Source organism: Castanea sativa, chromosome 2, assembly GCF_040712315.1.
Source record: "Castanea sativa cultivar Marrone di Chiusa Pesio chromosome 2, ASM4071231v1".
Classification (NCBI taxonomy): domain Eukaryota; kingdom Viridiplantae; phylum Streptophyta; class Magnoliopsida; order Fagales; family Fagaceae; genus Castanea; species Castanea sativa.
Window position 1 is genome coordinate 34,337,027 of NC_134014.1, and position 18,074 is coordinate 34,355,100.

An 18,074-nucleotide genomic window follows, 5' to 3' on the forward strand; every position below is an offset into this window, starting at 1 on the left:
CAAAGAAAATCAGAACAGAGGAGAAAAAAATTGTGCGTGAATCAAGAGAAAAATACAAAGAAAATTTCTACTTGATTTGCAACAATGCACAAAGAAGACAAAGAATCGAGCTAGAGAGTACCAAGAACGAAGACTCTAAAATAGCTCGGCTCTGATACCATGTTAGAATCCAAGCTCTCATACAGTTCATCATTGGAAGAAAGCAATCAAACAATGAGAGAGATATATGAGAGAATTGTGTTCTTCTATATATAAAGTATCTGATGCTCTGCATTTATATATTAGGATCAGAGATGGGAAAATACAACAGCTGTAGCTAATTTTCTAATCTAACTAATTACAGGTGTCAAAAAAGAAAAACTAACTAAATGTTATATACAAAACTACATGTAGCTTAATCATTTCTAATCTAAACTATTTTGTAAACTACTTGTAGCTTAGAAAGTCATGTACACAGTTTAATATCAACTTGAAAAATAAAATTGTTGTTGCATTTCATGCACTTCCAGGATAGTAGCGAGGTCAACATTGCAACTGTCTTATATTGAACATTATATACTTTCTAAAATGGAAATGTTAAATATGCTAGCAGATGCACAGGCGAACCAAAACCATGTTATACTGAAAAACAAGTGATGACATGCCAAACTTTCAATCCTGGTTAAGAACAGAAAAGTTGAAACTTTCAATCCTGGTTAAGAACAGAAAAGTTGTATCCATCTCCTCTCTTACAATAACTAACAATTTCACCAAATTGGAAGAAAAATCATCTGCCAGCAGCAGAAATAAAAGACACAAACTTCATTGAATTGCCTAATGCTACTCCAGCGTATCAAGAGATGCCTAATATTACTCCAGCATTTCAATAACCAGCAGGAAACCCACCTTTTCTTGGATCACTCACAGCCACAAGCTTTCCAATGCCTCCATTTTTCTTCAAAGTCCCTACATCTTGAACTATAAACTGGCAAATGGCCCCTCCTGCAGAGAGGCTCTGTAGGATATGCCCCTTCTTTTGAAGAGCTGCCCTGATATCAGCAGGAACTTCAAAGTGATCACCACTCACAGTTGTCCAGTTCTCATAGTTTACAACATTAGGTATCAGCTGGTTAAACAAAATTGTCATATTAGAATTTCTAGCGGCTACTTATGGTACAATATAGAGTAAAAACTAATCCTCTACATTCAAAATTAAGGAAAAAGCGGGGGGGGGTAACTGCTCAAAAATGGGCGAATTAATGCATTTGGCGGTGAGCTTATAGTGAAATGGATTGGTTAAGAGAAGCAAGAAACTGAAGTAGCAGTATATGACTAATATGGTGATCAGAATCCTACAATTACTTAAAAATCCTCCAACCTAAAAATACAGCCTGCTCTTCAAGACACCTTTCTGTAAGACATTGATGTAGTCTTATATTAGATGAAATATTTTAACTGAACCCACATCTCTAACTAGCAAGATAGGTGACCCAATGACATTCATCTTTTATAATATTATTCTGAACGTGCAAAATTTATCCTACAAGGAAATTTTATGCAGTTGAACCCAATCCACCTGTGAAACTTGAAGAAAACATTCTACCTGTAAAATTTATCTCTGTTTGCATACTGAGAAACTTGACCCTAACCCATAAACTTAGCAAAGGATTGACCAATCAAATCAGATATCTTTAGGCCTAGGCAGCAAATTTTTCTTGATCTAAATGCAAGCATTATCACTTAGCACTCCTTACCAACAGCGTGCATGCATCATGATAGAGCTTTATATTGCAAGTGAAAATTGTAAAGTATACTCAGAGAGAGAGTTGGAATGTTCGATAACGACCTGGTGATAGACTCTTGGTGCCATGACAGAAGAGAGTGGATCCATTCCCCTGGCAAAATGATTCAAGAGAACCTCTGCAGTTGCAGCAATGATCATGCCTCCCCCACTAGCACCTACCACGGCTTGCACTTGCTCATCCTGTAAAATGCATTGCCAAAAGGTCACATGAATATATTCCATAATATGAAAAGCTTAAAAAAAAAAAAAAACCGATATCAGTATATCACAAAGGAACATAATATGATAAATAGACATGGCAAACATTATTCTAAAGGATTCAGATCCTCTAGAGTTCCTAGGGTACTCTACCAAGTAGAGTTCATTAAATCCTAACCACTCTTTAATGATTTAATGGTTTAGATTCTGCCATGTCAGCATTTCATTAATAATATTCTTAAAATAATAAAATAATGTTGTAAACAAAACAATTAAGATAATTGTTAATGAAATGCTGACATGGCAGAATCTAGACCATTAAATCATTAAAGAGTGGTTAGGATTTAATGAACTCTACTTGGTAGAGTACCCTAGGAACTCTAGAGGATCTGAATCCTATTCTAAAACATTCCTCTGAAATAAATTCTCCCCATATTGTACTATATGTAACTCTACTATTCAGCTGTTCATTCTGAAGGTCCCAACAAGCAATAGGAAAGTTTTGACCATTAGAAAATTAATCTGGTAGTTTAGAAATGGCACCAGTCCTAACTTGAGTGGAGAACACTCTTAAAGCATACCTTTAAGACAATAGTAGGTGACATGGAAGATAATGGCCTTTTTCCCGGGCGGATAAAATTAGCTGGTGCTGGTGGTGAAAGATTTGCGGAAACACTCATAGGGATCGAGAAATCATTCATTTCATTGTTTAGGACTATTCCTGTACTAGGTGACAGGAATTGTGAACCAAAATATGAATTCACAGTAGCAGTCATGGATACAGCATTTCGCTCTCGATCTATGATAGAAAGATGACTGGTGCCATAATCACGGATCTGATTCCATCTGTTAGAAAACAACATTTAGCATAAACATTTGGGTTCTAAATTGTGAATATATATGACAGGTCTTCTACAACCAAAAAAGATAGACATGAAGAGGTAAAGACAAGTTACAGTTATAGTTAAGCATTAACTTCTGCCCATAATATCTAAATTGCAGCCTCTGTAATAGACATTTTCATTCAATTTTAACCACCCAAATGAATGAGAAGTGGCCTTTTCAACACAAAAAAAAAAGTCAACCAATTTAAAATTTGAGGCAAAAATTATTTCTATGTAAGAAACACTGAATGTCTAATTAGAATAAATTGCATGCACAATGTCAAGATTATAATGCTTTATAAATCATCTTCATACTCGTCCTCTAGATTTATTACATCTCCACAATACTCAAATGGACATGTTCATTACTAACTAAATTGTGACACAACTAACATAGACCGCAAATTGATGATTTATTCAATGTCTGAGAAGCATCACCAGAAAAATAAACCAGAGAAACTTCAATATTTGACACGTAACCATTGCTTTTCTGGATTAGACACTTCAGTTTTTTCATATAAGCACCAAAAAGTGAACTAAATTTAAGACCTTAACTTTGGCACTAAGATAACACAACATGATTGGATTTTAAGACAGCACAAAGCTAAGTTCTTCAAAAAATCAATATAATATAATATAAAAAGGTTGGATATAAGTTATTTATCTTCAAAATCTTATATACAAACCAATTCTCTACAAATGAAGCAGCTTACCTGCCACCATAATGACTAGGATCAAATGTCATATTGTCTTTTATTTGTTTCTTTAATTCTTCAGCAAACTTAGGAGAGAGCATATCAGCTAGAACTTTTGACACATCAACAAAGTCAGGATCACCAAGATTCATCCTCACAGCAAATACATGTTTCAAAGCTTCAATTTCTCGATGGAACTCAAGGGGGCCAGAAACACCCAAAGGGATGGCATATTGAGAAAGAATGTTTAACATCTGTGGTAGCAGACAAATAAAGCTGGATCAAAAAAAATCTAAAAAAAAAAAAGAAGAAGAAAAGAAAGAATATGACACCAAAGCTGATCAGAAATATACTCACAAGTATCATTGGAGGACCCCCTGAAGGAGGAGGCATTGCAAGCAATTTAAGCCCTAAAATGTTAGCAGATATTGGTTCTTTCAATTTTACTTTATAACTTTGCAAATCCTTCATTGTCAGTATGCCTCCAACCTTCTGAATATCTCTAACCAAATTGAATCCAATTGAGCCATTATACAAGGCCACTGGACCAAATTTTGAAATCTTTCTTAGTGTATGTGCTAGTTTCTCATTGTAGCAGATATCACCTGCCTGCAAAAGACTTCCATTTGAAGTAAATATATCTCTGAGTCCCTTATTGGCCAAGATCCCGGATTCTGTATTGACCATCTGTACATGGAGATATGGTGATATCTTAAATCCCAAATGAGCAAGACGCTCAGCTGGCCTCACAAGCCTCTTCCAAGGAAGCCTTCCATGTTGTTTCCAAGCTTTGTAAAAGCCTGCAAGTTCCCCTGGAACTGCTATGGAGAGGGCACCTTTACCTTTCAGAGCAGCATTGCCAGCATACATATTCTGATAATGAATAACTATGTAAGAGAATGATTTCAAGAATCATTTACATGGAACATAAAGTTTAACAAGCAATATGAGTTCATAATTACAACTCCAATATATGTCAATTTCATCTGTATCTTAAAACAGTAAATTTCCCAGATGTCTTCATGTTCAAAATATAAACTATGCAGATATGTATTAATTGCAACAACTAATTTTTATTTATAAGGATTATTGGGTCATAACCTTTGGACATGCATGTGCAAAACTCTTTCATTTTTTGGGGGAGGGGATGGTGGTGGGGAGGTTGGGTTGGAGAATTGGACGGAGCTAAATAGAAGACCATTCATGGATAAGAAATTGAGTTTTGTAGATGGGATGGATAAACATGGGAATTATACAAATTATCAGATAATTAAGATCCATTCAGTTAGGCAATGTTTTGACCGTCTTGGGTCTTCCAGGTGCAGAATTTTATCTAGCCAAACACTGGTGGAAGCTTCTGACCAGGTAAACAAGTTCCATTATTGTAATAGAAATTGAGTACTAACTAATAAGAGCTTTTCAACCAAAGCATACAACTCAAATGCTCCTCAATATTAAACATGAATGAGGTAGAAAAAATAAAAATATACCATTTCTTTTCTTTTTTAACATGTAAGAAATTTATTAAAAAGTGCATATTGTAATGTAACCCTTGTAAGGAAGTATAAAAAGAAAGAAACCCCATTCTATTGTTACAACTTACAGTATTGAGCTTAATAGGAACTGTTTGCACTCAAGTTCAAAACCAATCCAAAGAAGATTTGAGTAAAGTTATTTGGATTACCTCAGAAGCTTTCAAGGGGGCAGTTTCTCTCATATCAAAGGCTTGTGCCTTCCCACGGGATAGTCTGAGAAGCATGAAGGCTCCTCCACCAATGCCACTTGATGCTGGGCTTACAACCCCCAAGCAAAGAGCAGAAGCCACTGATGCATCAACAGCATGACCTCCTTCCCGAAGAACTTCCATCCCTATTCTGGAGCATCGACGATCATCAGTGGCAACAGCACCATGATGTGCCACAATTACCTCATGTCTACGTTTGGTTGGACCACTGACAGCATTAAGGCTTGAAGTTGGACGCAACAGTATGAAGAAGAGAAATGAAACGGCAGGCCATAAAAAAAAATGAGCTGCAGCCAAGAGATACAAGAGGGTTTAGTTCCCCAAGAAAACGTGTTGTAATCAGAGGGAGTTAGATAGCTTACATATGGATGCCATCAAGTAGAGCAAAAGATCTCAGATTATTTTGCTAGAAGATTTACTTTACACAATCAAGGAGAGGGCTAATATTAGTCCCCTATGTGGCACTGTTGGTTAGGCGCTTGCATGTTTTTGTGGTTGAAGGGTTAAGGGCCATTATACAGTGTGGAAGAAGAGTCTTTTTTTTTCTTTTTTCTTTTTTTCACTCTTGCACAACAGGGTTGGTGTGTAGAATAGAAATAGGTCATGCCTTACGTATATAGTTTCTTTAACAATCTTTTCCAGAATAGACTGAGTTCTACGTAGTTGATCTCAACTAGCACATAGAAAATATAGGTAAGTTTAACAAAATTAATAACCAAAAACCAAAAACAAAATTAGCTTTATCATGATCCGCATATAAAAAAATGCAATTAATGTGAACCATATGAGTAGGTCATCAATGCTAAATGTGTTGATAGGCAACAAGTTAATGTCAGTATATATGGTGTGTATAATTCCATAAGCTTTCATTATAACTATAAGTAGTATCACCAAAACAATAACTCCAAACAAGGCCATAATCTATTATAACATCCTAATCCCACCGTGCACCCTTTTCACATACAAAATCTTAAACTTGGAGATTTTAAATCTGTAGATTACCATACAATGTTGTGCAACTAAGGAGCACCCAAGCTCAATAAGCATTCATGATCAAGTTAAGTTACATAATTATTGTTTCTACCTTTACCAAATCCGATTAATTCCACCCTTGTAAATCTGATGCCTCAACAGACTAAAATAAATAAACCAATGGGCTTCAAATCTCAGTATTAGCACATAACATTCTTGTTTTCCTCCATATTTCTAGGCAAGTTTTCACATGCAAGCTTCCCTCTTGTGTTTATTTCTAAGTGTCTATGATGCATCCCTAGTTTGCTATACCCCATATTATGCCTTTTTTTCTTTTTAAATTATTAATTTACTCACTTGTCTAGAGGATCTTGAATCCATGACCTCACCTTCCATCTCATTTTTTACAAGAAGATAAGTGTTACTTGAACTAAAGCTCATTGGGACAGGAAATTTTTTTGAATACTCCAGAACTAGTGCTCACTCTTCTTACATGAATAATGGATCCTATTATTAATTTAATTAATGAGACCCATCATTATGTCAGAGGATGGAACATTGCGTCTATAGTACTGAATAATTACTTCATTAACAGTTATTACAAATCTTTAGGACCAGCATCATCACATTTCCCACATGAAAACCAAACTCTGCCACTCTGTTATATTATTTATGAATGAGTTATAAACAGCGTAAATATCATAGTTCAGGACATGGCAAAACAAATCCAAACAACACCCATTATTGCTTTATGATTGCTTTGACTATCCTATCAAATGGATAGTAAATGGTAATCATATGGAATAAAATATTTTAGTTTCTTACCCAATGAAACTTATTACTTTACTATTTCTTTGACTATCCTATCAAATGGATAGTAAACGGTAATCATATTGAATCAAATATGGCAACGTTAAAAATAATGGGCAATGACTTTCAAATGATTACAAACTTATTAGAAAGAAAACTGATGCTATTACCGTTTTGATTTGAAAACAATCTGTTATTAACGAAAATAAATTGAATAAAAAAATTTCACTTAAATAAGCATTTAATCATTAATTGAAATATAATGATTTTATTAAAATACTCCAATACCTTGTACTAATCCTTATTCAATTTCTTGATGCAGACCTTAAAGCAACATACTAAAATGAAAAGCCATTAATAAAAACAAACAAAACAGAAGTCGAAAGTCACTCACTTGACATGAATCTCCTCTGCACAAATTAGCTCACACCCTTTGTGACTGTGTTGGCTTCTTCTTCTTCTTCTTCTTCTTCTTCTTCGACTACTAGTACTACTTCAGCGTCATGGACTTTGATGGGACCGAAGTTGGGGTGGTACATGCACAGATGGCGTCTACCCATTGGCATGAAAAATAATGAGACAGCGAAGTGGCTGAATGTGGGCCACTGCGCAGTGTGCTTGAGTTTGAGTTTGACCAAGATATGCAATATATAAATTGGTAAGTCTCCTCCTGCCAAATCAGGAACTCCGACCACTCGTGGTCGAGTGATTTTTTTGTCTTTTTTACTATGATCAAATTTTTTTTTGATAACACTATGGTCAATTAGAATAGTAGCAGACTGACTAGTAGCATCTGATTTTTGATCAAGTTTATTTTTTAAGGAGAATGTTAACCAGCATATTTACCCAAAAAAAAAATGTTAACCAGCACCAGTTAAGGGCAGAAAAAATAATTAAAAAAAAAAAGTTAAAAAAAATTTCAAATAATACTTACAAAACTGAAAATTTGATATAAATTATAAAAATAAAAATAAAACTAAAATTATGTCGAAAAAAAGTAAAAAAATTTGTGCTTTAACGCAACCCATTTTTCAAAACACAAGATTGGTAGCTGAACAAAAAGAAAACAAAGAGATAAAGAAAAGCACGGTTCTGAATCCTCCGATTGCTGCCAATTAAAACTTAAAAGATAAAGGTTTGAAAAAATATTTAAAAGACAAAAATACCCATCAACAGTCCAACGCCGACTAACTACTTTTCAAGGCCCCGGTACTGTTTTGGTTTGATAACACATCAGCAGAAGACAACACACACAGTGGGAGAGCACAGTGAATTTACGCGTGGGACAGCACAGCAAATTACGTCAGATGGGCCCAAAGCATTGGACTCTCGCGTGAAACACAATTCAAAGGATTTTTTTTAAATGGGATGGAAGAGTGAAATGATAGAAAATAGAAAGAAGATAAAAAATTGGAGTATAAAAAATTTTTAATATTCTTCAGTTGTGTTTGATTGAGAGGATGGAAAGATAGAGGGATGAAAATTTTTTTGATTTGGTTGAAAATAAGGTTTATATAAATTTACCATCATATCTCTTTTAAATAAAAAAAAAAGTAATACATTATACTTTTAAAAAATTTTGTGTATAGATGAAAGTGGACATTTCGAAAAATAATATAAGAAATCATCCAAAAAAATTTTCTTAAAAAAATAATTAAAAAAAATTAAGAGGAAAAAAAAAAAGAACCCATGACTTGACAAAACAAAAGAAAGAAAAAAAAAACCAACTTTACAGGGAGAGAGAGAGAGAGAGAGAGAGAGAGAGAGAGAGAGAGAGAGAGAGAGAGAGAGAGAGAGAGAGAGAGAGAGAGAGAGAGAGAGAGCCAAAAACGTTAAAATATTTTTCCCACATTAAAAAAATAAAAAAAATAAAAAAAACCAGAAAAATGGGGGTATTTTTGTCAAAAAAATTTCTCACTTTTCACTCTAATTTTCTCTCCAATTTGGAGAGGTTGTATTTTGAAGGGGAAGGAGAGAAAACTTGTGGGCCCCACCACTTTTCTCTTCCCCTTCCCCTTTCCCTTCCCCTTCCCCTTCCCCTTTCAACTAAACAGTGAAAAATGTCTTTTTATACCCTATTTTACTCTTCATATTTTCCATCCTTCCTGTTTTCACCCAACCAAACACACCCTAGAGATCCGTTTGGTTGGAGGAGTGAAAAAATTGGAGGATAGAAAATGGTAAGAGAATGGAAAAGATGGGAGGATAGAAAAAAAATTTATTTTCTTTCCTTTTTGTTTGATTGAGAGTGGAAAAGTGGAAGGATGGAAAAAATGAGTTTGAATAAATTTACTCATATACCCTTATTAAAAAATGATGCTTAATTAAAACAAAAAATGACAAATAATCATACATAAAAAGAGAGAGCAATCATGCAAATTTATTAAAAAGTAAAAATAATATCCCAAAAAAGGAAGAGGTAATGTTATTGCGAAGAAAAAAAAGGGGGGGGGGGCACGAGGCCCTTGAAAATCAAAAGAAAAAAAAATACAAAAAAAAAAAGGCAACTAGCTAGAATAAGTAGAAGAAAAAAGGAAAAGAAAAGGGCAACCTACTGCCCAGTGGAAAAGAAAAAAAAATAAAGGCAACTTAAAGAATGTGCACAAGGCATTTTTGTTAATTAAGAAAAAATTAATCTATATTTAGTTTTCTCTCTATTTTGGGAATAAAACTTTTTGGTGGACCAAGAGAGAAAACACGTAGGCCCCACTATTTATTTTCCTTCCTTCTCACCCAACCAAACACACTCAAAAAAAATAAAATTCCTTCCTATTTTCTCTCCAAAGTTTTCCATTCACTTTATTTCACCTCTAAACAAACACACCTCAAATAACCAAATCTTTTAAAGAATATCATTAGTTAGCAAGGTTTCGAAACAATTTGACAATCTAACAAAACAAGCTCAATGGAGTTAAGTTTACTGTAGCAAATCAATTGTCCAATACTCGAATTTGGAATAAAATTTTCTTGGAACTCGACTTTTTTAGACTCGATTCCTAGCTGTTCAGTATACTCAAACCCAAAGGCCATGGAATTTCAAAGAGCAGAGGTTGAGATCGGACCACCGCCATTGTTGGAGCCTTTGCCACCACTGTAGCCCCAGTCTATTCCTTCTTACATCGCGTTATTTGTTTTCCTGGGTTTGCAACGAAGCTTTCTAGGTTGCTGTCATTCAGAGAACAGAGGTTGAGATCGGACCATCGCTTCCTTCTTGGTTCATGTCTAGCTTCTTGCATCGCCGTTGTTTGCCCCCATTGTTGGAGCTTTCTAGATTCGTGTATGGAGCTTCTTGCATCGTCACAGGCCCACAGTTCACCACCATTGTTGGAGCTTTATGGGTTCGTGTATGGAGCTTCTTGCATCGCCGCAGTTCACCACCATTGTTGGAGTTTTATGGGTTCGTGTATGAAACTCGAGTGTCAAACTCTTGATTTTCAACTGAAATTCAAATGCAAAATCGAGTTCAAAGGACTCGAGTTATCAGATTGCTAAATAGTTTTGAAACCTTGCTAACTATTGAAATTATTTGAGAAATTTGATTATTTAGAAAAAAAATTCAAACTCAAACAACACTTGAAGGATTTTTTTTTAAATAGCTATAAAAGCCAAACAATTTTGTTAGTTAGCAATATTTTGAAACTATTTAGGAAAGTAACAACTCGAGTCTAACAGACTCGATTTCACTGTAGCAAATCGAGTTTAAGAAACTCAATTTCTTTGTGTTGGCAAGGCTGAGGTGCAATAAAAGATCCACGTGGAACTCAAGTCTTTAAGACTCGATTTCTAGTTCACCATCTTCTTCCTTCCTTCGTTTTTTTTTTTTTTCATCTGCCGTCCCACTCCCTTCTTCCAAGTTCCCAATCAGCGCCATGGTGAAGCCAACCCGAAGAGGCCGCTGGTCGCCACTGTCAGGGTTCGTGTCGGGCTCGTCCTCTCTCCCCCGGTCCTACTCCGACTCCGACTCTCGCTCTCGCTCGCGCTCCGTCTCTCTTAAAAAATCCCTAATTTTGAAAAACCGTGTTCACATTTCTCTCTCTCTCTCTCTTTCTCTCTCTCTCGCGTGCGCGTGCGCCCTGTCCTCGTTCACCACACAATCAAAATCATCAGAAACACAAAACCCACTCAACGAAAACCATGGCAGCGTTGCAGTCTGATCTGGAGCGACAGATTGAGTAGTTAATAGAGTGCAAGCCTTTACCAAAAGACTCGAGTAAACAAGTGGACGGAGGGAGTGGGACGACAGATGGATAGAGGAAAAAAGAAAAAAGAAAAAAGAGAACGAAGAAAGAAGATGGTGAACAGGAAATCAAGTCTTAAAGACTCGAGTTCCACGTGGATCTTTTCGTCCACCTCAGCTTTGCCAGCACACAGAAATTGAGTCTCTTAAACTCGATTTGCTACAGTGAAATCAAGTCCGTTAGACTCAAATTGTTTTCCAAACGTTGTTAACTAACAAAAGTGTTTGGCTTTTATAGTTATTTAAAAAAAAAAAAAAAACCTGCTTGAACACTAAACTCAAACAACAATAGTAAAGAATCACTTAGCCCTTGTTGGGAGAAGGGAATGTAATGGAAAGGAAATGAATGAAAATAATAATTTTAGAATATTTTTTCATTCCCTTGTTTGGGAGTTTTAATGGAGGGAATGAAAAATCGATTCTCTTGTTTGAGAGTTTAAGTGGGGGAAATGGAATTGGTAGGAGGAACCACTCATTCATCTCTATTCCCTTAAAACCTCAAATTTTCATTTCCCCCCAAAATTGGAAGGAATGGGAGGGAATAAAATTAGATATATGGCCTGTTTGGATGTTTAAAAAAGGAGGGGGAGTAGAGTAGAGGGAAGGGGAGTAATTCAATTACCTTGTTTGAGAGTTTTTTAAGGAAGGAGGGGGAGGGGTTTGGAGGGATTTCAACTACCTCTAACCCCCTCATTTTTAATTTCCCCAAATTGGAGAGATTTGGAAGGAGAGTAGAGCACATAAAATTATTGATAAAGAAAATTACCTAATTTACCTTTATTATATTTATAAAATTACAAGGTTGTCCCGTTAAAAAAAAAAATCTGTAACGCTCTTTCTCTCAAGCTCTCTCAGCTCCTTCCCACAAATTTCTCTCAAGCTCTCTCAGCTCACGTTGGCTCTCTCTCTCACGACTTCTTCACTCTTGGACTGTCTTTCACTCTTCTCTCTCACGCCTAGCATTCTCTCACAAAGGTAAACTCTGTTTTAATTTCTGATTCATGGGTTTCTTTTGAGTTGGATCAAATAACTATGTTCTTAAAATTGTGATTTTATTGGGTAATTTCTTATTAGCTGTGATTTTATGGGGTAATAACATGTTATTTGTGGGTGGGTTTCGGATCTGAGGGCTTTTTTTCTTAAATTTTAAAGTTTCAAAATATTGCTCATAACGTGTTTGATAAAGTGCTTGAGTGAGTCTAGATTGTGAACTTGCATAAATTTGTATATTGTAGCTATATATGGATATGTGTTTCTTGTTTATTTTTATCTAAACACTTGCAATCCTTTTAATTCGTGATATATGGATGAACTATGGTTAAACCTTGGCTTTGTGATTGTTTATTCTGTGTAAGTTTGATTTTATGGTCAGATTTTTTATTATTGGTTTGTGTTTGTGATTTTTATTGGGTAATTTCTTGTTTTTTGTGAATGGGTTTCTGATTTGGGTTTTTTTTTTTTTAACAAGAAATGTTTTATTTTCTTTTGGGGAGGGGAGGGGGTTGGGTAAAGATCAGGATCAAGATTGGTCCTCCAGAGCTAGGATTGTGAGGCAAATGCTATATTGTCTTGAGAGGGGGCTTGGGGCATCTATCATCAAAGCCTGTAAATTGGTTATGGATGCTCAAATACTTTCTAAAGTTAAAAGTCCTGGAATTTGTTGTTAGCATTAATAATTAATATTTGATCGGTGAGCAAGTTGCTCTAAACCTGGAAGGTTTAGTATAAATCCAAATGTGGGTGTTTTGGTTCTTATATGTTCTCCTATTTATACTTATAAAAAATAAATGTTCTTCTATTTATGGGCCTAATTAGCTTTTACCTAGTTTATGACTTTTTTTCCCCCCTCACAATGAATATTATATCACCCAGATTTGTGCTACTTGTGTATTTGCTAGGCCATGACTTAATGGTTGAAACCTTGTTTGGTTGCTCAGAATTGAAGCTATAAGCAGTGTCTGTAACGTTTACTATTTTTGGTCTCAATTCTTCTCCGAATCCTCAAAATATTAAATTCACATACTAAGCAAAATAAAAAATAATAATAATAAATGAAAGAAATACTCAAAATTCAATATTTTGTTGATTTTTTTCAGTAAAAAAAAAAAAACCAAACATTTTTTTCTTATTTTAATTATTATCAACTTAGGATGGTTTTTTTTAGTACAATAAAAAAGGAGAGAAAATATTTAATCATAGACCAATGTTGATTATTTAATTCGCATAAAAAAAATTATCAAAAAAAAAAATATTGCATGCTATAGTCATAATTATTTAATTTAACAAATTAATCATGGACCAATATTGCAAGTCCATTTTTAAATAGGGGTAAATTTGTCTATTTAAAAATATTTAATCATTTCCTCTCCTCTCCATCCTAATTTTTAAAACATCCAAATAAGGGGAATGACTAATTACTCCCTTCCCCCTTACTAGTTATAAAAACATCCAAACAAGGTGGAGGGTAATCATTCTCCTCTACTCTCCTCCCCACTACTCCCCTCCCCTCTACTCCACTCTACTCTCCTCCCTCTCTAAACTCCCAAACAGCCCATTAATGAATTTTTTACTAAAATTTTCAAAATACCCCTATATATTCAACCCTTAATTTTAAAATACGGGTCTAATAGTAATATTGTCATAAAATTATTCCATTCCATTCCCTTCATGTTACTCCCAAACAAGATTACTTACATTTCATTCATTTTCATTCTTTTATTTTAAAACATTCAATTAAGGTTACTTAATTTCATTTCATTCAATTTTTTTTCCTTACTTAAATACATTACATTTCATTCATTTCTATTCCCTTATGAATTCCCAAATGAGACTTTACCAAACACATAGTTCAGCATGGGCCCACCTGTTTAGGTGTTTAAACAACAAACAACATTGCTAAAAACGGGCTACCGAACGGGCTGAGAAAGTATAAGGTGTTTCAGTATTACCAACTCAGCATCTGAATTGGTATTTCCTAACCAATAAAAAACTGACAATTGGCTTAAAAATATAACGCATCAATTTACTGAGCAACACCAAAAAAATGACGAAATCACCCCTAAAAATTTTGAAAGCCCCGCCCCTTTCTCCCTCTTTTCACCTCTGAATTAAAAAAAAAAAAAAAAACCTAATTTCTTCTCTTCCTCCCTCTGAGACTGAAAATTGCAATTCATATATTTCTCTCTTACTCTACACTTGGAATGCGTCGTCGGTCATTGCTGACCGATCTTGTCCTCCGCTTAGTAACGGCAGCTTCTTGTTAGGTCTCCGTGGACAATACGGTTCCGATTTAACCAGTGGATCTCCTCTAGTGGTCCGGCCCTCAACAACTTTCAATTGCCGAACCGGATACTTCGGCAGAAAGCCAGTGCCGATTGCTGACACTTTATTTTAGGATTTTGGGTTTGATTATCATACATACATTTACTCCATAACACCGAGGGTAAAGGGACGAAATTCAAGCATTGCTTTACGAAGTGTCCCGTTTTGTTCAAGGTTAGCATTCAAATTCTTCAATCTAATATTCTGATTTTGATCTTGATATTTATCGGCTATATTCTCATATTCGGTATTTTCGATTGAAGGTTATTTTTAAAACAATTGAAATATCTTATTATTGAACTTTCAGTCGTGTGTTAGCTCTTGAATCAGATTACTTATTTCGCATTTGCCACTTCTAATTAGGGTTCCATGTTGCAAAAATTGAAAAAAAAAAAAATGCTAATTATTTTCAATTTATTTACATTAATAGATCACTTTGCTTTGCAGAAAATTAAAAATAAGCATAACCGTTTGGTTGAGATAGAATTTTGCTTGTGAAAATGGCAAGGCGAAGAGCCAAGAAAACCGTTAAGAAAGTGGAGTCGTCACCTGTGAATGATGAAAACGACGTCGTTGAAAATGAGGCCCAATTTGACAAAGAAGGTATGATTTTCTCTTGCCCCTTTGGTTATGTGCTTGCTGGCACAAATTAGGCTTGGAGATGCTAACTCTTAAATTGCACTATATCAAGGCATTGTTCAAAATCATGTGTTAACTCTATCAAAAGAACATAATAAGTTTCAACTCAAATTTTTGTGCCGGATTGTGTGTGTGGATCAGACCTGCGTGTATTATGTGTAATATGTAATGTGGTTTTCGTGTTTGGATGATACATTTTAAACTTTGTTGATGCTATTGTTATTTCTTAAAATGATATCCCCGTTAGCCAAGCGTGCTAAATTCATTTGCTTTATTCGAAAATGAAGAAGTTTCCTTTACTTCTGTTCTTTTTGGAATGCCATGCTTTTGAATTCATTTTCTCCAGGGAACAATATTGGTATGTCTTGTCTGTCTTCCTTTATCAGCTAATTAGCTCTGTGTGTGTTTGAATCGTGAAATGATTTTAAGGACACAATTTTTATTGAACTTTTGATCTTATGGTGTGTAATTCATTGGAGTGATTGTAGAATTGTTTCTCAATTTGTTACCTTTCTTTTATATTTTGTCTTTTTTTCCCTTTTTAAACAGTTGAGTGACAGAGTGGTGCTATTAGGGCTATTCGTGATGTGGAGATTGAGCATTTACTGACTGAATTGCGTTTGCTTCGCTCATATTTCAGCAATGAACAACTACAAACCCCCATAATGCAATTTTTCAAAGAAAATCTTCCAAACCTTTCAGTTGTAAGAACTGAAGGAAACAAACAATTTGAAGTTCAATGGAATGATAAGGAACATAAGGTATCCATGAACCATGCTGATGAAAGAGACATACATTCTTCTCTTCTGCGCCAGTTGTCCATGGTTTATCCTGACTGCCCTGCTACTGTTGCATCTTTGGGTGGCTTTGAGTTTTCTAGCAAAGCAGGTATCAACAAATTTCTAATATTTTGATGAATAAAAATTGACATTTGAGTTTTTTATCATTGATTGTATCTCACAAGAGTGCTTGATTGGTGGCAGTGAAAACAAGCTATCTAGGTGCTGGTAATCTGCAAATAAATGACTTTGTATGTTCTCTAACTTTTTATGTTATTGCAAACAAGGGTTTCTGGATACAACTCTTCCTAACAAAAATAATAAAGGATGATCTCAACTTTCATTTGAGTTTGTTTAATTGCATTGAAATGTGCTTTTCTTTTGCACCTCATGCAATTAACTCATTAAAGCATGGTTTGAGCCAAAATCTAAAGACCCTTTGACACACACACACACACACACACACACTTTAGTCCCTTTCTCTTGTTATTCTGATTGAAATTTCCATTTTGTAGGTTTTGGAGGAGCCATCAGAAACCCAGATACTTGGGATGCAAGATGGTCTTCAAACTCCTGGGGTTTGTCTCTTTTTATTTATTTTTCATATTTAATTTTGTATGAAGCTTCAATCTTATTAAAATGTAACTAATCCAATATCTTGGTAAGTTTTAGTTAGGAACCAAATTCTTGTTTCATTTGTTGAAACAAGTAGGAGGGCAAAAATGTTTACTGAATTGCATAATTCATCAATATGCTACTATAGTCCAACTTCAAGACCTTGAAGAAGTTTTCAGCTGATGCAAGATAAGTGCCTACAATGACCAGTGCGCCCTAGATGCTCCAATGAATTTGCACATATGTGTAGATGGGCTTGCTTATCCTTTAACAAGCCTGTCTAAGGATAAGCAATGCACCTGCAATTCATTTGTTAAGGGAGAAAATATAAGGATAAGCAGCTAGTGACTTCAATTGTGTGAGCAATAAAAGCTTGCTAACTTTTAAGTTTGTTAGAAGAGTACATATCAGCTAGGAGTTTTCAAGGGTTTTGGAGAGGGAAGGAGAGAGAGGGGGGGAAGGGGGGGACTTCCTTGATACTGTGAGATTTCTCATGGGAGGTGTTGGATGGTTATCAAATGGGCATGACTTGATGTGACATCTGAATCATTTTTGCAGGTGAGTAGCCAAAGGCTGTCTGTTGGGATGACACCCAAAACATTGAGGCTGCCTAAGCCTGGTGAGATGCTTTTATCTGTACATGGCTCACCCCTTGGAGTCTACAAAGAAGACAATATGGAAGCCATAAATGGTATGAAGAGTATCTATATCTTCTCTTGTTCATGTTGTGAACACTGCATTGAGGGGGCATGCTTGCTTCTTCTTCTCCTTGTTCTTCTTCATCTTCTTCTTTTTCTTTTTTTATTTTTTTTTAATTTTTTATTTTTTAAAGTTGCTTGCTATATTCATATTGTTAAGAAAGTGGAATACCAAATTCACCTTGCTGATTTACATCCTCTACTGTTATGGAGATTTGTTCCCCTTTCAAATGTGAATTGAATGGGCTAATTTTATGCATTATAGGGGAACAATGTGTTCTTAAACTTTGATTATTATCTTAGTTTTGTTCTGATGTGTAAATTGAATCAACTGATGTGCAGAGTCTGAAGAGGATTGACTGGCTTCAATTTTACCATCAACGTGGTTCAAATAGATGCAAATACTTGCAGTTTCTAGTCCATTAGAATGTTTCTCTTTCATTGTACCAATGACTATTGTAAGTACTGAAATTGTTCTTATATTATGATGCACTGTTACTTTTGCAATGTTATTTAAGTTAAGAATATTTAAGCATTTCTTATTCATATTGGTCTCTGTAATTCTTTTTCATTTGCTGTAATAATCACAACGGAACAATGCTACTCCAATCTGCTGATCATATAACAGGGTCCTCATGAGATTTGTCTGTATTTTGATGTTGAATTAGATTCAAGGTAGCATTTAAGTGGGTTTTCATA

The 18,074-nt window shown here is 34.9% G+C and overlaps 2 protein-coding genes across 2 annotated transcripts; one reads left to right on the top strand and one right to left on the bottom strand.

The window, feature by feature from the left end:
* Window positions 1–593: 593 nt before the first annotated feature.
* LOC142626233 (glutathione hydrolase 1) lies at window positions 594–7,617 on the bottom strand. The gene is made up of 7 exons (XM_075800030.1): window positions 7,481–7,617; window positions 5,245–5,591; window positions 3,918–4,433; window positions 3,579–3,814; window positions 2,563–2,827; window positions 1,826–1,963; window positions 594–1,105 (listed from the first exon to the last, which is right to left on the bottom strand). The coding sequence occupies exons 1-7, from the start codon at window positions 7,485–7,487 to the stop codon at window positions 863–865; spliced, it is 1,752 nt and encodes a 583-aa protein (XP_075656145.1). The 5' UTR covers window positions 7,488–7,617; the 3' UTR covers window positions 594–862.
* A 6,828-nt stretch (window positions 7,618–14,445) lies between these two features.
* Window positions 14,446–18,074, top strand: LOC142624024 (uncharacterized). Its single transcript, XM_075797523.1, has 7 exons — window positions 14,446–14,818; window positions 15,092–15,247; window positions 15,833–16,171; window positions 16,267–16,313; window positions 16,578–16,640; window positions 17,236–17,368; window positions 17,718–18,074. Exons 3-7 carry the CDS (start codon window positions 15,949–15,951, stop codon window positions 17,732–17,734), a joined length of 483 nt encoding a protein of 160 aa, XP_075653638.1. The 5' UTR covers window positions 14,446–14,818; window positions 15,092–15,247; window positions 15,833–15,948; the 3' UTR covers window positions 17,735–18,074.